The sequence below is a fragment of the Glycine soja genome, chromosome 16, assembly GCF_004193775.1.
Source record: "Glycine soja cultivar W05 chromosome 16, ASM419377v2, whole genome shotgun sequence".
Taxonomy (NCBI): domain Eukaryota; kingdom Viridiplantae; phylum Streptophyta; class Magnoliopsida; order Fabales; family Fabaceae; genus Glycine; species Glycine soja.
Genome location: NC_041017.1, coordinates 31,074,363 through 31,100,250, shown reverse-complemented (window position 1 = coordinate 31,100,250; position 25,888 = coordinate 31,074,363). Strand labels below are relative to the sequence as shown.

At 29.6% G+C, this 25,888-nt stretch overlaps 1 protein-coding gene and 2 pseudogenes across 1 annotated transcript; all 3 read right to left on the bottom strand.

Moving 5' to 3' along the window:
* Positions 1 to 7,986: 7,986 nt before the first annotated feature.
* On the bottom strand, positions 7,987 to 10,285 carry LOC114389234 (ethylene-responsive transcription factor ERF113-like). The gene is made up of 2 exons (XM_028349864.1): positions 9,690 to 10,285; positions 7,987 to 8,788 (listed from the first exon to the last, which is right to left on the bottom strand). Exons 1-2 carry the CDS (start codon positions 9,793 to 9,795, stop codon positions 8,175 to 8,177), a joined length of 720 nt encoding a protein of 239 aa, XP_028205665.1. The 5' UTR covers positions 9,796 to 10,285; the 3' UTR covers positions 7,987 to 8,174.
* A 10,850-nt stretch (positions 10,286 to 21,135) lies between these two features.
* LOC114390263 lies at positions 21,136 to 22,938 on the bottom strand (annotated as a pseudogene).
* Positions 22,939 to 23,070: 132 nt separating this feature from the next.
* Positions 23,071 to 25,679, bottom strand: LOC114390262 (annotated as a pseudogene).
* Positions 25,680 to 25,888: the final 209 nt, after the last annotated feature.

Sequence of the window (25,888 nt, the reverse complement as noted above, 5' to 3'; positions counted from 1 at the left end):
TGGTGTCTTTATGTTACAGCTTAACAAACGCAAAAATATGGATTTATTTACTACGTCATACTGTGAACATGTTGGAGAAACCAACCTTGACCCATCAACATATACCTTAACGTCTATACTTGTTAGCATGTCCATAATCATTGTTGCATTACTGATAGGCTTCAATGGTGTCCTATTCCATCCTTTCCACAGTCATGGTGCAATATGATTTGCATAGGATTCCAACGCATAGTGGTCTACATATATACCCTCTTTTATAATAGGCTTGGTACTCCATAGACTACGCTCTATCATATTGCATCATCCTATGAATCTAAAGCCTTGTCAACCTTAACAGCAACAGTGACAGTGAGATCAACCAGAAGTGGCTTGTCATCCTAAGCCAATACCGACATATATCTCCCTTAACGGTTTTATAAACTTATTTCAAAAAATATTATTTTAATAAAATACTTGTATTATTGTTAGGTTAAAATAAAATATTGGTCCTCCTATTTCACTTGCTATATCATATCGATCTGTTTATATGTTTAAAATATAAAATTAAGTTATAAAATTTTCGGCGATTATTTCAAAATTTGTTCAGAGTGAAATAGCGACAGAATGGTATTCAATCGCCATGCAACAAAAAAGTGTTATTATGCAGTGACTGAAACTATTTTGGTCGTTGGTTCGTACATAATTAATTATGTCAACGACAAGCCAAAGTTTGTTCCTGAGTCAAATAAAACATCGGTCATAAATCACCTTGCGACTGAATTAGCGACTAGTGCAATGCCACCAACTATTTCGGTTGCAAATATGGTCGTTGTCTTGTACAAATGACGAAAATTTCAGTGTTTGTCACCAAGATTATTCAGTTGTTAATGTCAGTCGCTAATCCTCATTTTTCTAATAGTGATATAAATCTCAATTTTAATTGATAATCATGTAACAACTTGCTTTAGCCCTGAATTTTATCTTTGAAATGTAGGAGTGTCTTATGCAATCGGTTTCCCATTGTTTTTCTTGGTCAAAACACTTATTTTCTCTACAATAGCTTAAATATTTGAGTTTCCACTAATTAACAACTTAGAGGAAAAAATAACTTTTTTTCACATTCAAGAAAAACCCCTTTGAGGTCACCAGTTGAATTCACTTGCATCAGCTAACAGGTTTCCTGAACGAATGAGTTTCTTGACTGATATGTCCCTTAGTTACCTAGCTTCTTAAATGAGGTCTCTCTATTAGCCAAACAATTACTTTCCAAACTCATCTCAACTCTATTCAACTCATTCTTGCTTCAACGAACTACTTTTCAATTAATTATGGCTCAATAGTCATTTCTCAGCTATTAACTTAATTATCACTATTACATTTATCTTAACAATTTTTTGGTGCTAATAGCAAAACAATAAAAGTTCTAGCCCTACTATTTTCACGTATTTTTGCAACAAAATATTAAATAAAATAGAACAAACTTAAAAGAGGTGTAATGAAAATACTTTTAGCAACACTATAATACATTTTTGTTTTTTTGTTCTTGTTTAAAAGGTATTTCTATTTCACCTTTTTTTAAAAAAAAAAACAAAATTTAACCTAGATATTATAGAGATTTTTCTCGAGGAACCATTATAATAGGTTTTTTATATTTTCTTTTTCATCCTAAAAAATACCTTTAATACGGTGGATATCTATTGTAATGGTTTTGATGAAAATGATTTTATAAGCACCATGAAAAGTATCCGTACCTAGTCACACAACAGCTTGTCAAAGTCACCATTATAGTATGTGCGTTATAAAAGGTCAATATATTTTAACGTGGTCACTCTTTTTTTTCATGTTTGAAAAAAATGTGTTTAAAATATTAACTATGGAATCTTATTTTAGAAGGAATTCTAATTAGCAATTAATTTTGGAATTATGTTAAAAATTACATAACTTTTTATAGTATAAAATATTAATTATATATCTTAATTAATCCAGAGTAGTCATAAACCTTAAACATAAAATAAAATGGGATAAAAAGTATCATGCTACAAAAATCACCTCATTATAATTAAATAAGAATTACAACAGAACATAAATATTGTAGTTTTGTTCTAGTTTTCATTTAATTAAATAAAAAATAGATAGAACAACACATAAATATAAAGCAAGCGAGTACAAATAAGTTGTGTGTCCAAATAACATCGGACTCGGGTTTCTTTATAAATAAATGAAATTATAATTAGAAAAAAAAAATCTTATTAAAAATGATAAATTAAATTTGTTAATATAAATTAATCATAAATAAAATTGATAGATGTTTACGTGAAAAAAAAAACAAAAAAAGCAAATATATTTAACATGCAATAATGAAAAGAAGATGAAAAAGTTGGTGGTAGAGGTACTTTACATTGGAGAAGGGTGCATGAAAGTGGAGGAGACAGAGAATAATAGCCGCAAAGGTTGACGTATTGGATGACGCAGCCGAAAGCACATAATAATTATCATTTTCAGCAATCAAGTGAATTACAATTAGGTTATCGTGTTGTGTTATTTATTTATGTATGACATATCTCATGTTCCCTAACGGCATCTTATCCCACGCATGAATATGGCAAAGCTTCAAACACTTTTTCACTGCTTCAACGTGCTACGAAGCTTCAATCTCTCCTTGGTCGGCACCTATTTTTGTTTCTACTCATCTTATTTTCATTATTTCAAAACAAATTTGAATTCCTTCTCTTATGTATGTTTTTCTTTTTTTCTTTTTAAATAAATCACACCTACTTTCAACTGAAAATAATCTTACTCAATTTAGGAGAAATTACTATAAGTGATAAAGTATTTTTTTTCTCTCTCTAAATATTTAACACAATTATATACTTTAAGACTTAAACTGAAAATCATTAATTAAATTAAAATAATTTTTTTCTAATTGTGATTTTCTTTTATGTATTTTCTGTTATATAATTAACAATACAAAGAAAATTTTATACTATTATCCACTCTACTAGGTCGTTCTAGTATATAGAGCAATGTAATTATATGAAAAAACTATTTGGAACCAACAATATAATTATGACATTTAAAAAGTTCATTAAAAATGTCATTAAGTGTACTGTGTACATAATAAGAAATTCAAATCTTTAATAGTTTAACAGTTATTATAGAGGAGCAACAAATAATCATTATTTTTTTTAAAAAAATGTACAAACAAACACTTTATCTATGAAATTATAAATTTGCTTTATTATCTTTTTAATTATCTCAAAAGTAAAGTATGGTTTTTTCATTCTGTATTTAACCTTAAACATTTATTTTTACCTCTTGTAACAAAAAAAACGAAAAAATTATTTAGATAGGTTACGGTGTATTTGATTAATATTGTTTTTTTTTTAAAGATAACTTTAAACTGAAAAGGATATACAAAAACGGTTGTTGTCATTTTTTTTTTAATTTGTTTGGGTGAACGTCAATCTTGACTATAATACATTTGACTATCGGAGTTTCTTCTCATTATATGATTTCGTTTTGTTTGCATGAACCTGGACCCAGTCATAAATTAGTCTTTAACATAAATAAGTATTATTAAAAAATTAGGAAGAATTGTGTAAGACTTTACACTTTTATATTATTCATAAATTTATATACATTACGATTTTTAATAATTTAACTGTTAAATTATAATGACCTATTAGTTAATTATTTATAATAAATATTATAAAATAATAATAGTAATAATAATAAGAAAATTATAATTGAATAATTAGCATTTTTTATGTTTCAAAGTATATGAAATATTGTTAACATTTTTCGGGTATATGTACTCAAACTGTATTATTCAAAAGTGTTTGTATTTCAAAGTGTTTGTAATCAAACTATTTATTACAATTTTTTTTTAATATTTCAAAGTGTTTGTAATCAAACTATTTCAAATTCCGTTCTATTTAAAACCCACTATAATCGAAATATAACATTGACTCAAAATTAGTTTATTTTCTCTTTGAAACCCTAACTTTACATATTATTCAAAATTCATTCAAATATGAACAAAATTATTTATTTGTGAGCCTTTAAAATGTTTTTCTATCAAAAATATATATTAAACTTCAATTATTTGAATAGAAAATTAAGATATGAAGGTTTTATGTAGAGAGAAAGTTATAGATATTGTTGATTGTAAGAAAATAAACTTTAAAATACTAGGAGACTAAATTAAAGTAAAATTTATTAAAAGGCTAAAATTGTACATTTATCATAGTAAGAACCAATATATAATTAAATAAGTTTGTTAAATGTCTCGTGGCATTGTCAAGAGTCATGTTTCATATAGAAAAAAAATAATGTTAATCTGGATTAATTGACACTCAAATAATTAATTAGAAATAAAGAAGATTTAATTTAGTTAGTTCAATAATATATATGATTTATTGTAAACTTTTTTATACGGAGTTCAATTTCCGTGGTTAAAAAAACTGACTAAAAATATGTTGTTATTAATTTATCATATGATACAAAATATTAATAAAATTATTGACTTTTAAGACAACAAAAGGCACTAGTAAAAAAAAAAAAGACAACAAAAGGTAATATTTTTTAGCTTATCGTAACTTTAACTAATTAATTTTTTTATTTGAGCGCACAATCTTATTGTTCATAATAATTTATAATTAAATGATAACTTAGGAACATTTATACCATGACCAGGGTATTCTAATAATTTTTTTTTACTATAATTTACGTTTGAGTAATTGACATAAATAATGATATAGTGTATGATTAGGTATCTATCTCTGGGCATTTCCAAAAAGATCAAGAGAGTATTTGTTCATTTGGTGTATTGGATTGGTCTATATACACGGACCATCACATAATGAACAAGAATTCAACATGTCCATAATAACTTATCATTTAATTATTATTTTTTACTTATTAGTTTTAAGGATATTATAATAACTTTCTATTTAAGTTTTTTTTTATAAATTAAAACTCTTTTCTCTCTCTTCTCTTATTTATTTCTCCCATTATTTGTCCCTCCTCTCTCCTCTCTCATCGTCTCACGTTCTATATTTTGATTCTGTCTTCCCAAATTTCTTAATTCTTTTTTCTTACTCTTTTATAACTATTCTTCTTCCTCACTGATAAAAAACTATTATCCTTCTTCTGCACAAACATTATACTACCGTCTCAACAAACATGTCAACCTTAACGGGATCTTCTTCTCTACACACTTTTTTTTAACAAAACAAAAATGATAATATTATAAAATCTTTTCTCAATCAGTATATATTACTTGAATTGTTGTTTCTAAATTACCTTCCTAATTATATGCAACACAATTTTTTGTCTTTTAAAGAAAAAAAACTTTTACTGACTTTCAAAGATGGTTTTGTTTGTTTGAACATTTCTAAGAACGTGACCTTGTGAGAGAGGAGGCAGGAGAGAGAATATTAATGGGAGAAATAAATGAGAGAAGGAAAAGAAATGAGTTTAGTTTTTTTTATAAAAAAACTTAAATGGTAAGTTACTATAATATTCTTAAAATTAATTTAGTAAAACAAAAGAAACAATTTTTTTTATGTAGGATGCTAACATATATACTTCAACTAAAAAAATATTTAAAATATGTTAGCAATCATATAAACACTACATGTCTCATATATAATTGTATCAGTTGCCTTGAAAAGAAAATATAAGTGACATATCTGTGTATAGAGAATTTCTGATATTTATTTGTTTTTAAATTTTTTCTAATAATTAGTTTAAAGATATAAAGAAAAAAAATTATTATAACAACGGAATAATTCCTGTGCATACCTAGTTGAAGATCATATCCTTTTTCTGCCATGCCGAAAAATAATTCATTGTGGAAAAAAGATTTGTTAGGCGGTCATGTCCTCTCGATTATTGGTCTATGATAATTTGTTTGGTATACTATATATATTCTAGAATAATTAAACCCTAACTTCGGGAATTAAATTAAGCTTAAGGGAGGCTCTAAGAGTAATTATATTAATAATTTTGATGCCTCTTTCTCGTTTTGAGTTTTTTTCTTTCTTTCTTAAAGTATAAGAGTAGGGATTAATATTGAAGGTTCGTCCATCTTTTTTCTTTTAATTTTATATTTTTATCAAAAAATTATTTGTGTTGGCCGGTTAAACCTTAAGTTTGGTTTATTTTTGTCGTCCCTCTAAAGGGAGATTTTGATTTTCTTTTTTCAACGTGTTAGGGGGATTGGATGGCATTATAAATTTTGTTATATTATTTTTTTTCAGAGTTTTCTTACATTATTTTTTTTGACGGATTTTTAAAGGGAGATTTTGATTTTTGCCAGAGTATTAATCTTTGTTATTTGTTAAGAGACAACTTCTCTCTTTACCAATGTTGCTCCATCTATTTACATACTCCTATCATTCTTTCATAGTTATTCTTCAGTGTCAAAATAATTATCATGTTAGATATAAAATAACCGATTAAGAAAAAATAATAAATACATAAAAGAAAATAATAATTTTATAAAATTAATATTATATCATCGCTAATTCATTTATAAATTTTATTGTTGACTATTAATATTATAAAAAATATAAATAAATAATATTATATTAAAAATTTAAAATAATAATTATTTTAAAATATTTTTTGACCTGACAATTATAATAAGACGGATTAAGTATAAATTAAAAATTATAACTACTGGTTATATCTTATAGGAGTTTCTTTAATATCTATTTTGAAAGATGATTTAATATATATACTCTTCAAATTACAACATTTTCCTGGTTGATCTCTATATTAAAGACGTTTAGTCATTACAACTAATATTTGGGTACAAGGAACATAATTTTAAATCTTAAGTACTATAAATAGTTCTTTTCCACCCTCTTTCTAGTTAATGTTATATACTATTATGTACTATCTTTTTTGTTTTGTTTTACTTTATATGTGTGCACACAAATTTTGTTAATAATAAATTTTCTCTCACATAAGAAAAACGTACGATGACATTTTGGATGCGTATAATGACATGACATGTTGGGAATATATGAGGTTGCATAGTTAGCACGCATGCAGAGTGTTGTCGTATCGTTTGGCCTCAAAATAGAACAAGGTAGTACTATATTATAGGGTGAGCATGCTTTCAAAGATCACTTCAATAATTTACGTGTTTTCAGCCATTAATTCATACTCGAGCAATGCATCATGCCAATGTGGCAGGAGACTATGAATAAACGAATTGACCAAAGAAAGACAACAATTGTCACGTTACAAGTAATAATGATAAAATCAAATCAAATCGCCATGAACCCAAAATCCAAAAATCAGGGTCCCCAAGTTGCAGATGAAAATCACTTGTCTTATGTCTGATCAGCTTCGCTTTTATTCCTCTAATATAAAGATATCACATTATTAAAAAGTAACTTTTCTCCCAATTATTATATTGATTGATTTTCAATTCACCTGTCGTCCACTTTTAAAAAATTGAATAAAGTATATGTAATTTAAGTTTATACTTTTCATGTTGCCTTTTAATTAAAATTATAGTTTCACTCCAATAATTCATCTAATAAAAGTCATACAATGAATATTAGTATCTATTATATTATAGTGAATTTTTTTAATTAGAAAATAATACTAAAATATTTATTATTGCACCTAAATTTTATATATATAAAAAATCCCTATCAATCTGTTCATTTGGAAATTTTATATCACATTAATTGTAGTTTTCTCTGATATATTCTTATATCACCTGATATCTCGATCTCAAGTAATAATGAATTACTATTACACCATTAAAGAGAAATAAGAGTAAAATATATATAAAAAATACCATAACATAAAGTTTAAAATATTAAATATACTTTCTAACATATTTACAGCTTAATTAGTGGACAGATAAAAATAGAATAAAATTAGGAAAAGAAATTCTACTAATTAAAAGTAATCGGTTAAGTCTCTCTATAGATATTTATGATCGTTAAAACTAATAAATACATTTTATAAAAAAAAAAGACGGATAAAAGAAGAAAGAGGAGTATTATAATCTGATTTAGACCTCAGGTATTATTTTGTAATTGGAATAATAAAAACAAAAGAACAAATAAGAGATGTGTGATTGAACTTCCTTAATTGTTGTGGCAGCAACCTAGCTAGCCCCCACTTTTCCACCAGCATGCAGTGCTCAGAATTCAGAGACAAAAAAACTACGACCCCCTCTTATTCTCTTCATCAAAACCACTCCCTCCTTGACCAAGAAAATCAGAAAATGAAGATGCCATTGCAGAAGAAGAAGAAGAATAAGAAGACACAAAAAACGGCACTGGTGGTGGTTGTGATGAACCATAAATATAATCCTCATTATTGTGATGCTGGTAGAGCCCCAATGCAACACGTTGAAAGTCATCATCATCGCTACAATTCAGCAACCTTGCATACTCCTCAAGATTTGGAAACCCTTCTGATGAAAGAGAACTATTATTATTGCTACTATTTTGTAGAGATTGTGATGGTGGTGGTGGAAGAGAAGAAGGTTGTGTAGTAGGAGCTGATGATGAAGAAGTGGTATTGTTATTATTGTAATTGGTATTGGTTTGTGATGGTATTGGCATAACAACACGTTCAGGAAAATTGAGCTTTGCTTTGTTTCCTTTGAACCTCAATGCAGCAGCATCATAAGCCATAGCTGCAGCCTCTGCCGTGTCAAAGGTGCCAAGCCACACTCTAGCTGCTTTCTTAGGGTCTCTTATTTCTGCTGCCCATTTGCCCCATGGTCTCTGCCTAACTCCTCTATAGTGCTTTTTCCTAATATCATCAATGCCTTCAAATTGAAAAACATACATTAAATGTAAATTTCTATAGTTAGTGTACAACATTTTTAATTAATTAGTCTCACTGGTAAACACAAACAACAAAATTTAGATATATACCGTTACTTACAGTAGGTATTTTTGGTGTTGTTCTTTGTCAGAATTGAAGTTTCATCTCTATAATTTTTCGCATTCAAATATTTGTTATTGTGTGAATTATTAAGATGAAATTTTAATTTTGACTAGAATAACATTAAAAGCACCTGAAGAATTATATGTAAGACTTGTTGGTTTTCAAAACTAGTGTGTAAAGATACAAGGGAAGTGGGGAAAAATGCAATGTGAAATTGAATGCCAAACATTTATTGCTGTATATGTATATAGTCAAAGGTAGACCAAAAAAAAGAAAACTGAGATATGGTACATGAAGGCCAATAATGATAATATTGAGGGTAGATAATGGAAATGTTTCAATTTCAACTCTCGGGTTATTGTACAGATCGAGAGTTCCAGATGGTTGTGCATATGCACCAACAGGTGAAGTTTTTTTTTTTTGAGGTAAACAACAAAATATGACAGCAACTAACTTTTGGATGCTTTTTTTCCTTTACTTTTGAGAGAGAAGAAGTATCACGTAAGTTGCACTCGGGTTATTGGTGTGAAAATATCTTTAAATATGTTAGAAATTAACACAGTGGGCTAACCTTTATCCAACCACCTCATATAATAAGTAGACTATATTTGAATTTCTAAAATGAATAAAATTAAATCCATGAGATGTGGATCCAGATTATTGATATGATATGATATGATATATATATAATTGAGAGGACCATATAATAACATCGATGGTAATATGAATTATTAGAATAATATGATATATAATCAACCTGGCAATAATATATAGTTTACCTTGATTTGTAGCCTGGGATGGATTGTTCTGGCTATTAACAAGTTCAGAAGTAGTTATTTGGCCATGTGGGAGGGGGAAGAAGGTGGTGTTTTGGTTGGTACTCATGAGGAGTGAAAAGGGTGATGATGATGGTGAAGCTTGTTCCTTTCGATTTTGAGATGGTGTTGGATGAATAATAGGAAAGTTGAAAGCTTCTTTTTTCTCCTCATGAGGAGGGAGAGACCTCTTCCCTTGCCTTCGATCCACCTTGCTCACTAACTTTCCCTCTAATTGCTGCTTCTTCTACTCTTCTATTTATACACCCTCTTTGCTTCTTCTTCTCCACCAAAACCTTGTGTTAAAAGCAGATCTAAGATTTCTATAAAAGGAGAACCAGTGATTTGATGATAAATACTGAAACCGAGATCGAAAGAGGGGATTCTGTTTGCTTGCTTCATCTTTTAAATAAGAAAGATAATTGCAAAAAAAAAAAACACAATTAATGAAAGAAAAGAACAAGATAACATGGGCTTGCTTGTAGGTTTTCCCATTGCTCCGTGATATAAAGTCATGTTTGTCCCTTGGAGATTTTTAGGGTGCTCCTCCTCCCCAAAAAAATCAAAATGAAATGAATTCTTTAATGTGAAGTTTATAATTATATTTGGGCACAGGAGATGTAGCATATTTTAATAGGGGCAACACAGTTAGCATATTTTTGCTGCGGGTAACTTTCTTGGTGTTCTATTATGTTCGGATTGTATATTGTATAATTTACTTATTTATTTCTTATTTAGAGCGCAAGGACAGGTGTGTGGGGTACAATATAATATATACACATTGAATTTGGATCATCTAAGGGTGTTTGGTTTAGTTTTTTTTTCTTTTCATTTTTATTAAAAATAGAAAATAGTGATGAAAATATATTTGGTTGGATTTCTGTTTTTATTTTCAATGAAAATATGTTTTCAAACGAACTAAAAATTGGAAACAATAAAATCTCATTTTCAGTTGAAATCAGGAATTTTATTTTGGATAAAATGAAAACGTGATGGTAAGAAATGTAATTTTAAGCAAATCTAAAAATACATTTTCTTTGTAAACACATTCAATATTTTTATTTCTTGAAAGCAGAAAATAAGAAGTCAAACCAAACATATTTTCATAATTCTAATCTTTTAAAAATAAAAACAATTTTTAAAAAATAAAAATATAAATCAAACAAGTGTTTTTTAATACTTCTACTTTTTGGCATCAATAGTTTTTGTTTCGTCCCTAGCTAGTTTGCATCAATTTAGACATATATAAAGAATATAGTAAAATGATATTTTGACAATATAAAAATACAATTTTTTTTAAAAATAATACTGTTTTAATTGAATATTTAATTAAGTTTTTAATTCACAATATTTTGAATATGAATTTGACTAATAAAATGTTATTTTAAAAACAATCTGTAGGTATTTCATTATTCTTGATGTCGAGTGAAAATTTTGAATATTAATGATAACAAATAAAGAAATTGAAAATCCATTAATTTCATTAAATATTTAATCAAAGAAAAATAAAATATTAATTAATTTAAAATAGAGTCTCATGATATATATATATATTAAATATAAAATTGTTTTGTTTTCAAAAATAAAAAGTTAAATGTATTATATAAAATAGAATCACCAATTTAAGAATTATATTTCATTACAAAATGTGACGTTAATAGTAGATCACTTGTCTCGTCAATAATCTAAAACATGTGCTTCAACCAAGAGAAAAAAATGTGCCGGCATATTAATTAAGAAATTGCATATATTTCGTTTTAATTCATTCATTAATTTGTTTTAATTTCAATGATTTATCACCCGATTAAGGCTTCAAAATAATATTCATCCATAAAGATACAACGTATGGTGCATAAAAGTTACAGGTTAATTAAACGTATGGTACATTTTATTCAATTCTAAATCCTAATCTTGTTCACTTAGTAAAGATACAACGTATGGTACATTTTATTCATCCATAAATCCTAATCTTGTTCAAAATAATATTCATCCATAAAGATACAACGTATGGTACATTTTATTCAATTCTAAATCCTAATCTTGTTCACTTAGTAAATCAGGTTGATTCAATGATTCTTATAAAGTAACTCTTACGTTTAAGAGAATTAGAATTACAATTTCATTTCTTGAGAGTTTGGATTCACAACACCAAAAGGGTTTAATAGAAAAAAAAAATGACAACAACTTCAAAAAACATCATCATACTCATCTCCATTTGAATCTTGGCTGATTGAGAGAGATGAAAGCTTCACCTCCTGAGATCACAATTTAATTCAAAATTTTATAATTTAAGTTTATGGATCTTCTTACTTATATAATATTTAATTTACTTATTTTACCTAATGCAAGACCTCAATCCATACTTATATTTCAACATAATGGAATTACAATTTTATATGAGAAATTTTTCATCCCAATAAAGGTTAATTTTATATAGACAAGATTAATACATTCACAATTCTACTTCTCTTGAGCGTAGTAGTCACTCTCTACAAGAATTAGTATGGTTTATAAGGTGAACAAGATTATGGATCAAACTTTTAAACTTATGCTTAAATATATTTTTAATTTAAAATGATTGTCATTTTAATTTTTGTATAACAGTATTTTAATTAATAAGTACTATTTTTTTTTTAAAAAGTTTCATTAGTTAATGAGAAGACAAATGATGTGATAATTTTATTAGTATAAAAACTAACAGTATCAAAACTTCCAAAAAAAATTATGATACTATAAAAACTCTCTCTAATTAGAGATGTATTAAAAGAAGAAAGTTAAAATATAATTTTTGTTCATGCAAAATACCTCAAGTTTGCTTTTAGTCCTACAAATTTTTTTGTTTCTCTCAACCAAGAATATATATGATAGAAATATCTACAAAATAAAAATTTATATGACCAAATATATATATATATATATATATATATATTTTAATGCCTATGCACTCATAGTATAAAATAGATTCTTATTTCATCACAAATTATCATTTGAATTACTTTAAAAAAATTATTTTTAAAATCAATAAATTTAGTGTCATCCAATCACAATGTATTTCAGTTAGTCTTTAACTCTTTTTATTAGTTGAAAAACATGTTTAACTATTTGACAAACAAATTTTTGTAGTAGTTTTTAATATTTTTTGAAACACGTGTGAAACACCATTTTCTAACATGTCAACTTCTAATTTCTAACTTTTTATATTTTACTAGCTTAGTTTCCCTATATCTTGCATGGATATTAAATTCATATTTGATAATTTATAAGCATAATTTTTTTTAATATTACTAGCTTAGTTTCCTATATCTTGCATGTTCCCTGTCAACTTTCTTTTGAAAAGATCATTTTATTCAATTTTTTTACATTCTTGATTTGGGATAACAAAAATTGAGTGCAGTTGTTTAATTACAATAGAATAAATTAATATTGATTTAATTTTTTTTATCAAACAAGCAATTAAAATTATGCTCGTATATGTTTCATAATAGTAAAATATTCTTGTGTGAATTAATTTAAATTTTAACTATGTGAATCAATTAAAATTATCCTAAACCATTATTACTAATGGAATTATTTAAATTTTACACATATATGTTTTATAATAGAACAAATTACTATATCCTTAACAAAATTTTGTATGATGCATACTCTCTCTCTCTCTCTCTCTCTCTCTCTCTCTATATATATATATATATATATATATATATATATATATCAAATTTGTGTTTTTATAAAATTTCGTACTTCATAAAAAATGTATCCCATGAATTTTATTTTATGTTTATATATTTTCAATATTTTATATTAATAAATGTATATATTGTTAATTTAATAAAATTGAAAATTAATCAAATAAGTTAATTTAAAATATTAAAATTTTATTTAATTGAATAAATAAGAAAAAAATTAATTTGAACTAAAAATTTACTCCATGTTATTATTGAAACTTCAAATGTTATTTAACATATTTTTTTCAATTAATGTTTAAATATGGTTTACAAATTTAATATTTCCATTTTATAATTCATTCTTATAATTTTTCATTACATGATGAAAACATGAATTTACCCTTACTATGTAGAACTGATATAGCTTAATACATATTGGCTAAAAAAGATATGTTGTTAATTAAAAAAAATACTAAAATGGAATGAAATAAACTAATTGGTCATTTTTTGTAGTACATTATTATACAATATTAAAATTGTTATTAAAAAAAATGCTAAATCCACGTATATTTTAGTTTATGGCGGAATATAATCCTCTGCTTTGTATTACCTTTCCCTTTCGGACATAAAACTATGATATTTTAAATGTTTGTTTTCATTTATGATTCTCTTTAACCTCTTCATGTGTGTTTAATTTTAAGATGATTTTTTAATTTTTCCTTTTATTTTCAGGGATTGATTCATGCATACAAGAAGACGAAGACTTTGTTAGACAAAGTAATATCTACTTCCATGATCTTTATGCTTAACAGAAATTAGTAGTTGACATAACACTCTTAGTTACAATATTGTTGGTGATATATATCTTCGGTGTAAAATTTTTTTTTATAGTTTCATATTTTTTTTATTTTCTTCCTCTAATGCAATATTTTTTTATAATTTATTTTATGTTTTTATATTTTCTTCTTCTAATATAACAGATTCTCAAGAGTCAAAAAATTATGAAAATAATTTAATATTATTATTTTTGGTATACCAAAATTTAAAATTAATGATTAATTTAAAATGGATGATCATTTTCAAAGATAATTTAATATAACACTTAATTTCGTATACTAACACACATTCATTAAAAAAATACACAAATAATTGATACAATATTAGAAATTTATAACACTACAAAATAATTATACAAATATAAGTTTAATACTCATACAAGGCACACGATATTACTTAAAATATTTATTAAATTTTCTAATTGTCCTTTTAAATAAAATATGATTTTTTTTATATTTGTTCCTTTCACCCATTTCTCCTACACTTTTTTTATATTGTGCTAATTTATTTTAATTATTATATTATTTATAATATTTAATATTTAATTTATGAAATTGACAATAATAAATGTTAAATTTATTTTATTTTAATTATTATTATTTTTTGAATGATTTTATATCATATAATTTATTTTAACTAGTATATTAATTAACATGGTACAATGTCTAATTAATTTTTTATATTTATTTTAAACTTGATTAAAAATATTTTAAGATATAAGATAAGATTAATAATAAAATATATAATATAAAAAACATAACAAATAAATGTAATGGAAATGATTTATCTATAAATAAAAATTATAAGAGTTTAATATTAATTAAAAATTAAGTTATAATACCTCAATATATTTTTGCCGATAAAAATATTGAAATTTATATAAAATTATTATATAAATATGTCATTTTACATTTTACAATTACTTCAACCTATAAGTTTATCGAACACTTATGATTAATAAATTAATTTTTTAGTTTCTAACTATCAACTTTCAAATATCCGCTAACTTTTTAGTTTTCAATTAACTTTTCAACTAGTTTTGTCAAACATAATCTATGACAATTTTTTTTAAGGATGACAATGATATACACGACAAACATGGATAGTAGACCAACATGTTGACATGAGTGAAATTGTGTTCGATCTCTTAAAGTAAGATCTTGGATTCAAATCTTATGAATGAACAAAACGTACATGACTATACATATGACCTTTAGTAACATTCTTTTGTAAACACTTAGTAAAAATGTTGTTAAAAACTTTTGATGACATTTAAAAAAATGTTGTCAAATATGAATAAATGTTACTAATTTATTTTCACGACATTTTATTAAATGTTATGTATAATTCCATGTTGCTAATAAATCAACATAAGTCAACAAAAGATGAAATAATACAAAATATCGAAGATGAAAAAAATAAAAAATAAGTCAACATTAGATATAAAAAAAATTACAACTAAAAATATTAGTAACATTCATTTAGATCATTTAAAATCTTAAAAAATATTTCTAGAAATATTAAAATGTAACCAAACATAGTTTTTTTTCTTACAAATACCCAAGAATGATATTCTCATATTATATTCTTTAAAATGTAAGAAGATTCTATGAAACAAATGTCCCTTAAATAATCTCGAGAATATTAATAATGAATCAAACATATTTTAGTTATTCCTAGAAATCATGATTCCCATTATATATGATTCCTAAGAGTGTGTTTGTTTAACATATTAACAGTTGGTTCCTAGGAATGTAAACATGGGAATGTTACATTCCCATTTTTCTTACAAGCTTTAAAAAATTAGTCTTACATATTATTGATTGCTAGGAAAGTTGTAACTTCCATTTTTACCATACATTCCTACATTTTTATTCCCATGAGAAGGGATGAGAAAATGATATTTCCATGAGAATAAGGAGAGTCGTGCTCTAAAATACCAGTAATTAACTTCCCTTCGCATTTGTTTTTATTTAAGTTATTTTAATTTTAAGGATATTCCCAAAAATATTAAAGTGTAACCAAACCCATTTTTAAATATATTGAGAATAATATTTATAGTTATAATATTCTTGAGAATGTTATTCATAAAAATATATCATGATACCATGAAACAAACACCCTCTAAGAATCATGTTTCTTGAGCATGAAAAAAATTGTTTTCTATCAAATGCACCCTAACTTCAATTCAGTGCAAACTCTTCTACCCATCAATAATTTCTCTTCTACTGTTAAATTTCCAATCATGTGATTAGATGCTCCTGTATCAATGATTTTGTTAAATTTACAAATTAGTGTTGGCTTCAAACAAGAGGGATAAGTGATTGCTGAGTGAATAGAGTGACAGTGCGAGAGGGGACAAAAAGGGACGACATAAGGCAAAATGGGAAAGGAACCAATAGTGAATCGGTTACATTGCATTTCTTTATAGACTTTGTGGAATGCTATGATGTATCAAAACTGTGGAATATTTTCCATAAATGGGGAATAATGAGGGACTTATTCATATCACCGAGGAAGGAAAAGGTTTAGGGAGATTTATAGAGATGCGAGAACACGACCTAATTGTTCATATGCGATGGCAGTACATATTGGAAGAATGAGGTGAGCAGCCAAAGATAATGGCAGAAGACCACATAGAGTGGTTGGAGGTTGGAATATTAGATTAGAGGAAACAAACGTATGTTGGCTGTAGAAAAGCTGTGTAGGAAGATTGACGAAGTAAAAATCATTGGTGAACATCAAGGAAGCCTTTTTCCTCCATGGGTTCTCATCTTTTCACCTAAGATACCTAGGCGATAATATATTTTTGCTAACGAGAGAAACATGACAATTTGAAGTCGTATCTGATATTAGGGCTTAGAGTTACGAGGGTGCCATTAAATCTATGGAATGAAGAGACATTTACTAAAATGGTTGGCCAAGTTTGATGTTGTATGAAGATCTTTGATGAAACAAAGAACTTTGAGCAACTTAAATACGCAAGAGTAAGAGTCAAAATGTTGATCCAAACACAAATAGCGTCATTCAAAAAGTACGAGATCGTGAAAGTATCTACAATGTTTGGCTAATCGAAGAGGCTGATTTGGGGTAAATGAAAAAGTGTTGTTACCTTAAAAGGGGGTAAAAACAATCCCTCTTATGCAAATGGGTTAGTAAAAGGGGATTGGTTAGAATCAAGAAGGTCAGACTGGTTGTTTAGGTCAAATGACGACGACGATGCGGGCAAAGGAGGGTCGTGGAAAGTGAGCTATGATCCAATGGACAAAGAGGTTGTCCTTAAATCCTACTTTGAATTGGGTCAACCTCTATAAAAAGAAGCAACACCACCAAAGAGAATGAGATAACTACGACAAAATGCATTTATGGTTGATGGCGAAATCTCGAACGGGAGCTATAGGGATAATGGATGTACTTTGATCGATAGGAGCATGTCTACCTAATTTTCATGAACAAGGGTGGATAAAGGAAGTTGGTAAGGTAAAGAAAGGAAGCATGAAGTTGAAGGAGGTGGATTTTAGGGAGAACAAGCTATCATTGGCTTTTTCAGAAAGAAAAAGAGAGAAAGCATGAAAAGGGTGAAAGCACTTCAACAGAGGCTAGTCAAACTGGAAAGCTAAGTCCTAAGACTGACATGATAGTAAGGGGTAAGGATATACACGGTGAAGGAGATTGGGATAGTCTACAAAATGGGCCATGTAAGACTAATGGGGGCCCAAACCACGTGGAGATGGGAAAGTGTGGAAATAACGAACAAGAGGGAACATGTAGCCATACGAAGGGGAGTGCGAATGATAAGGTGACTAGGGGTACTCATAATGGGCTTGGCCCAAACACTACATTAGAGAAGCTAAGGGAGACAAAACAAAAAATAAAGAAGCCCACCTCCCAATTGTGAAAATGAGAGTTTGTTGGTAATGTCTCCCAATTCAAAAAGAAGAGTCTGTTGGTGATGCTTTATGTTTTGTCTGAAGTATTGTAAACATGAGTGACCCCCAAAACTAAAGAACTTCATTCATCCATAGTTATTGACAACATGGACAATTCCCCTATGACAAGGACCAAACAGAAACCACGCTACAACTAAAAAGGAAAGCAACAATTAACAACTAGTAAAGGGAAAAAATGTTGAGTTTTAATCCAACAAATAAAATGGATTTGTTGCTCAATGGAATTCAAACAAAACCCAAGAAGCAAGCAACGACATCCTTTTCCAAAAAGGGTGGGGGAAAGACAATATCAGAAGATTGCATATAGAGAAAGAGGATAAAGAATACTGAGATATCTTGGCTAAAAGTGATGTTATTGAAGGAGAAAAAGTGTGGGACACTATAGTGGTTACCATGGGTGGGAAAGAAATTTACTAGGGCGAGAGCAGGAGGTGGTGCTATAAGTAGATTGGATAAGGCTTTGGGGATGCTTACAATCATCATCCATATCCATTCTTGTGAAAGGAAGCCCAATGGTAGAATTCTTGGCAAAAAAATGCATAAGACAAGGAGAGCCGCTAACACCATTCCTATTCTTGGTGGTTGCAAAAGGATTAAGTGGGTTGGTCAGAGAAGTGGAAAATAAAGACTTAATTGTAGGAATCAGTGTGGGGGAATGGTAGTTTAAGGCTTCCACTCCTTCAATTTGCCGATGACTCTATTTTTTCTTTAGGAATGAAATAAGAGATTACATAACACTAAAGATGATCCTTGGATGTTTTGAGATGGCTTCCAGATTAAAAGTCAACTTTCACAAAAGTTGCTTGATAGTATTCATGTGGAGCAAAGGGAGACCCTAACTTGTGCTACGATATTGAATTGTACTACCACAAGCCTCCCTTTTACTTATTTGGGAATTCCAATTAGGGCGGATGCTAGAAAAGTCTCAACATGGTAACCAATCATTGAAAAAATGCATAGGAAGTTGAGACCTTGGGGTAGGAGGCACTTCTTTTGGTGGGAGGATTTGTCTTGTCAAATCAGTATAGTCTTCTCTATCCTTGTATTTCATATCTTTTTTTCAAAATCCCTAAGAAAGTCCTTTCTGTTCTTAGTAGTATTCAAAGGAATTTTTTGTAGGTTGCAAGTGGTAAGGAGAGGAAAATATCTTGGGTTAAGTGGGATGTTGTGTGTTCACCTATTGAGAAATGGGGCTTGGGTATTAGGAACTTAGAGGTCTTTAATAGGGTTTTGTTGGAAAAATGATTGTGGGGGCTTATGAGTGAGAGGGAAGGTCTTTGGAGAGAGGTGTTGATAGAAAAATATGGTATATGGGATTTTGATAAATTTGTGTTGGGCCAAGACATTAGGAATGATTCTTAATGGTGGGGTGACCTATTGAAAACTTGTGAGTTGGGTGGCTTTGCGGAGGGGTGGTTCCAACGAGATTTTGGGGAAGAGGAGAGATGAAAGCTTTTGGTTTGCTGAGAGGGTTATTGGTCAAGAGTGTTTATTCACAAAATATCAAAATATAACAGGGTCTTTTTAAATTACGAACAAAACTCTTGCAAGGTGATGGAGGTGGGATTTAAAGTGGAGGAGGAATTGGTTCACATGGGAAGAATCTTTGGTTCAACAATTGGCGGATGACACTGAACGAATAGTCCCTATTCAAACTGAGTGTGATGGATGACCATGGTGTAGGGGTACCCAAAGGAAGTACGTGGTAAGAGAAGTCTATCACTTACTACAAAATGTGTGGGTTAACTGGAAAATGAAAGATTTTATAGGAAGATGTGAAAGTTGAGGGTACCATCGAAGGTGAAGGGATTTGAATGGAAGTTGGGACTTAACCGTATCCAATCAAAAGATAATCTCCACAAGAGACATATTCTCCCTGTGGATAGCAATTCTGACTGTGTTCTATGTAACATGACACTAGAAGCAACAGAGCATGTTATCTTTCACTGTAGATTTGCTTATGAAGTGCGGATGAGAAGCTATCTTTGGCTTGGGGAATCGAGAGTCCTACCTGGATATAAGGTGTCAATTCTGCAGAATTAATAACACACTGGCTAGCACCAATGTTCTCAGCCAGGGAAGTAATGCTTGGCTATACTATGATGCTATTGCAAAATGGATATCATTGGTTAGATTTTGGAGTCTGCAGTATTAGTACACGTTTTCTTTGTATGAATCAATCGTGCATGGGCACTAGTAGAATGGATTTCATAATTGTAATTTGTTTTCCTGGTATTGCCATATTTTCACAGCTTGTGATATAGCAATACCAATTATCTTAATATAATCTATTTTTTGTTTCTGAAAGAAAAAAATTGTTAAATCTTACCCATCATCCTTTCAGCATGTTGCTTCCCTTCTTGCTTAGCGTACTTTTTTTTTTTTTTTTTTTATCAACAATAGATTGTTTAGCATACCCACTAGAATTTTCCACTACTTGTTGCCGAAGCCTTTGAGCCCACCTTTGTCTGCATCCATTGTCAAAACAATCATCCCTCTAGTGAAGGAGTCTAGGCAACATTCAAACAGACTTATTTTTTCCATCATGATATCGTTCTATTGTTCTAATTGACGTTCCTTTTTCTTCTTCTTTTCCATCTTTGACTAATCGTATTCTATGTGCCTTTTGTTTTTTTCTTCTTCTTTTCCATCTTTGTTTTTTTCCTTGAGCCAGACTCTATTGATTTTTAGAGTCCGGGTGACTCTGAAAATCATATTGATATTCACATATATCACATGTCTATATACGTTGTTTCTATACAAGTAGGGCTTGCGTAAAGAAATAGATAAAAAAAATTAGAATTGTTAATTTAATAAGGATAACTAAGAAATCCTAAATCGTTGTCCTAATTATTGCAACTAGGAAAATGTAAATCATGGTCCCAATTACAGTGAGTAGGAAAGATCCTGATTACAACTGAAAACAAATCTATTGTCAAATTGTAACTAGAATTAAGGTACAATAAAGATAGAAGCAAAACTTTCCTCATTAAACACGAATCCTCTTTCACATTGTTATCCAAATATTGATTAATGCTAGAGCAGAAAGAAATGAAAATCACTATGTACCCAGTTCCACATATAGGCGACAAAAAAACCATCCATTGTTGTTACACAAATTGTGTCCCAGCAACTTCCGTGTCCCTAATCTATTCTCTTTTTCAACATCGATTGGTCTTGTGATTCTGAACTATTGAGATCATCATCTAGTTTTCTTTTTCTACAAGGATTGGTGAATTGGATATCCTTCATTCTAGTTTGTTGTTTCAATACATGGATTCCACTTTTTCTAAGGATTGGGACGGAATTAAAAAATTTATATACAATCTCTGCATGGTTCCATTCATTTTCTAAAAGTGCTTCACCTAAATCCTCTTTGAGTTTTATCTTCTGCAGATCAAAGAGACATGTACTATTTATTTCGGTCCACAAACCCTCAAATTGATGATCACGATGAGGCCAAACAGACCTTCATCTTCTAGCGAGCAATACTCACCCACTGGTTCCATATCAAGACAAATAACTATGGCTGGGAATTTGTTACGGAACCAGAAAGAAATTGGTGGCCCCCAGGTCTGGCACTCAAACCACTCAGGAATCTTAGTTACTGGCAAATAAAAGATGGTGTTTCCATCCTCATGCAGTTCCTGTTAGTTCACCAATAAGTTTAGCAACACTAAATACACTATCAACAACCAAATCAAATACATACAAGAACAACATGTCATTAGTCCGAGTGAAAGTGGGCTTGAATTCCTTAAGCAAGTTTTCGGATTCGAGACTTGTAAATAGAAAAAAAAAAAACATCCTTAGCAGGAAGGCTCAACAATATATAGGTGACTAACCCGGTTACTCAGCAAAAATTAATCATCGACAAAGTAGATGCATTTATACCAATAACATCAAATACATAAAAATAACAAAAACATTACCTGATTCAATAACATGCTTCTACATGCGGAAGTCAAGGACAAACATTCTATTGCAGAGAAATATTCCATGTTTTGAGGAATCCCTCTAATTTCTCGAAGATGATAGCAATAATCTAAATCCAGCCTAGTTAAGAAGTGACATTCTTTGATACATTCGGGGATAACTGAAATTATTCCCTGATAGGTCTAACTCCTTCACATTAGCAAACCATTGGAGAACTACTGGAAAAAAATCATCTGACAGGTTGCAGTATCGGAGACCAAGATGTTGAACATTTGAGGATAAGATTGAGCTCACTTTTTCTGCATCCTTGTTCTCTTTAGACAATAGCCACCCTTCCGCTGGCCATCCACAAGCTATAATCTTAGCCAATTCTGGCATCATGGAAATGTTACAAATGAAAATTGCAGCATCACTGCATCACAACCACGTATTCTCAGTTCTTTGCTGTAACCCAGACGTAACTCTTGAAGCTTAGTAAGATTTTGAAATGAAAGTGGGAATTTTTTTATGGGAGTATTTTCCAAACAAAGTTGTGTTACATTTTCCATCTTTCCTAATATTTCTGGAAAACTCTCGAGACTGTCACAAAATGAAAGTGTGAGTAGCTTAAGAGAGGTAAACTTGATGGGTGGAAAACTCTTGAGCTTGCGGCAATTAAAAGCACTCAAGATTTTAAGTTTTTCCAAGAACCCATCGAATGATGAATTGTAAATAAATTTTGACACGATCGAATTGATAATTCTTCCAATTGTGGGAGACAAGATACATCTGGTATCGGTGTTAAACATTGGCACATGTCAAAATTTAAACTTGTCAAATTCACCAATTTCTGCAACATAAGAAAGGAAAAAAGAAGCAAGTCAACCAACTAAAAGTGAATTTATTAATATAAAAACATAAAAATGAAAAAAATGAGTAGCCTTAAAGTAAGCTTATTAAAATACAAGATCGAGGAAATTGAATTCAATACACTTGCCTTTTTCAATAAAAAGGAAGTCAACCCGAGTGATGTAAAGCAGCTATAGGGTAACTTGCATATAGCAAGTTTCTTCGGATGAAAATCATATGGCAAATCCTGTGAAGGAAATCTCCACCATTCCATTACTAAGTATTAGGAAGATGTTTAGGACCTTTGGAAAAAAGACCACTTCTAATAGTAAGTGTTCTCAGATTTTTCATCTTCTTGAAGGCATCTCCATCCCATTCTACTTTTACTTCTTCAAATAATGGGCAATCCATAAATATGATTTCAATCTCAATCTGACTAGTTCCCTTTTAACAAAAAATCATGAATCAACCACAATATACATGCTTATTTAGAGAAAAGTATATTATAAAGCAAAAAAAAAAATGTGACATGAGCATATAATAATCAAAAGAGATAATTCAAGGTTAAAGATGAAAAACCAAACCAAATCATCCATATGTATCAATATTATTCACCTTATTTTCTTCCAAAACTCGAACTATATATCCTTAGGAAACCATAACCTACTACGATTCCCAGGTTCGTTTGATGATTCTTTTCGAACAATTTCTTTACCCATGTCCTCTATCCAGTCATGTAGTATCACCTTACCATCTAAACTAATCTTTATGAGAGATTTTTCAACCAGTACTTCAATATGATGTTTCATGCAATTGCCAAGATGCGCGTGAATTATATCTTCTACCTCTGCCAATTCATATTCTTTGAAGCAACAAACAATATCAAGAAAAATACTTTGCTCATCTTTTTCTAAAGCATCATAACTTACTTTAAGTATCTCTTGGCTCTTTTTATTAGGAATTCTTTCATATCGATTTAAAGCTGATCCCCATTGTTTTATACTTTTTCCAAACAAGTTGAAACCTATTACTTCTAAAGCCAACGGAAGGCCTAAAGCATAAGTTACTGCTCGATTCAAAACATCCTCGAAACATCGATCAACTTCTTCTGATTTAAAAGCTTTCCAACTAAGTAATTGAAGAACATCTTTCTCATTCAATTCTTTCACCTCATGTTCTTTTAACACCGTGACACGCGAGCAAATGTTTGTCCCGAGTGTTAATGATGACTCTACTACCAGGACCAAACCAATCAGGTCTTCCAACAATTGCTTGTCACTGTTCATGTTTGTCAACATCATCTAGAATCAAAAGAACTTCTTTTGCTTGAGCTATGTTGTATTACAGAAATTCCTTGTTTGACACTTGTTAACTTAATTTCCTTTTCTCCAATGGTTTCAGAAAGAAGGTTGCTTTGGAGATGTAGTATCCCATGTTTGTTTGAAGTTTCCCTTGAGTTTTCAAGATAACATAAAGCTTCAAAATTGTCAGCAATGGAATTATAGACTGCGACAGCAAGTGTGGTTTTACCTACTCCACCAAGTCCCTGGATCCCTACCATGAGGATGACATCATCAGATCCAACATCTAGAAGAAGTGATTTTACTTCTAGCATTGGTGACTCTAGTCCAACCGGGTAATCCGCAACATGTAAAGGAACACGATTAATCTTGCTAGACACCAATTCAACTATCCTGTTAATAAACTGGTATTCATATCCATCCCTATTCAACCAGAGAAATTTGTGTGAAGTCAGACTAAACACCTCATGTATGTTATTCAAGGTTAATGAGCATTCTCATCTCTTTAAAATTTGATATTAAAATGTCATTAGGCAAGTTAAAATTAATATTAATGAATTAAAATATAATAGGTTGAGGAAGGGTACCCATGTTTGAAATGGTAGCCAGACAAGCTAGCTGCTTGATGCAGAGCCATCTTCCATGTGTCCAGCTTCTCCACGTTGTTCTTCTGTTCAAAGCTACCTGTGTGGTGTCGCACATGAGAAGTATCCACATTATGAAAAACAGGCAAAACCAACTGACGGTTCCCCTTAATAAAGTTAAGGATGTAAGCAAGTTCGTTTAGGCAAAAGGGGGAAGATGCATAGCTTTCGGATAACACAATGATGAAATTCCGGACTCTTGAATTGCCTTCTCAAGTGTTGAGGTGATTTTGTCCCCTCTCTGCAGCTCCTCATCGATGAAGGTGTGAATTCCCTTGTCATAAAGAGCTTTGTAGAGATTGCCAGTGAAACCGTAACGAGTATCTTCCCCTCTGAAGCTAAGGAACACATCGTAGGTGAATCCATAACCAAAGGAAGATGAGGATGGTTGCATAGTCATGAGAACTGAGAAGAGAGGTCAGTATTGAATGTATGATTGTAGATGAATGAGTCTTGGGTTGGGTCCCCAAAGTCAAACAAGAATCCAAACTTATAGCATTTTTGGATGAAATAATAAAATAACGCAATGAAGTTTAAGATGAAAATCAATCTCTTATGAGGTTGGACTTTACTTGCAGTGTTTGAAATTAACCCCCTAAAAGCACCTTGTGGCTAGGATCAAGCTGCTGCCAGTATGAACATAGTACTATGCGACCCATGGAGATAGAAACTAGTATTTTTAATTACCAGAATTGGTCATATCGACAGAAAGATCTGTCTCTTGTTTTTGACATTCCTATGAATTCAATTTGATGTGGATGTGTCTTAAAAAATGAATTTCTTTAACTGTTATTCTTTGCTAACAACGCTATTAATTGAATTTTTTATAAACATTTTCCTCATCTTTATCTAATAAAGATACTGAATATAATGATCCATATGTGTTTCCATTTTAATATTGCAAATTAACAAGTCATGTTGGAAGAAAAAAAATTCAGCACGCCCCCTCAGCTTATTTTCCCAGCAACCCTTTTACTTTGTTTCTGCAGGTTTTTGATTCAA

Coding starts and splice junctions, on each gene's coding strand:
- LOC114389234 (XM_028349864.1), bottom strand. CDS start 9,795: ATGAGTACCAACCAAAACACCACCTTCTTCCCCCTCCCACATGGCCAA. Junction 8,789..9,689: donor ATCCCAGGCTACAAATCAAG/GTAAACTATATA, acceptor TTCAATTTGAAG/GCATTGATGATATTAGGAAA.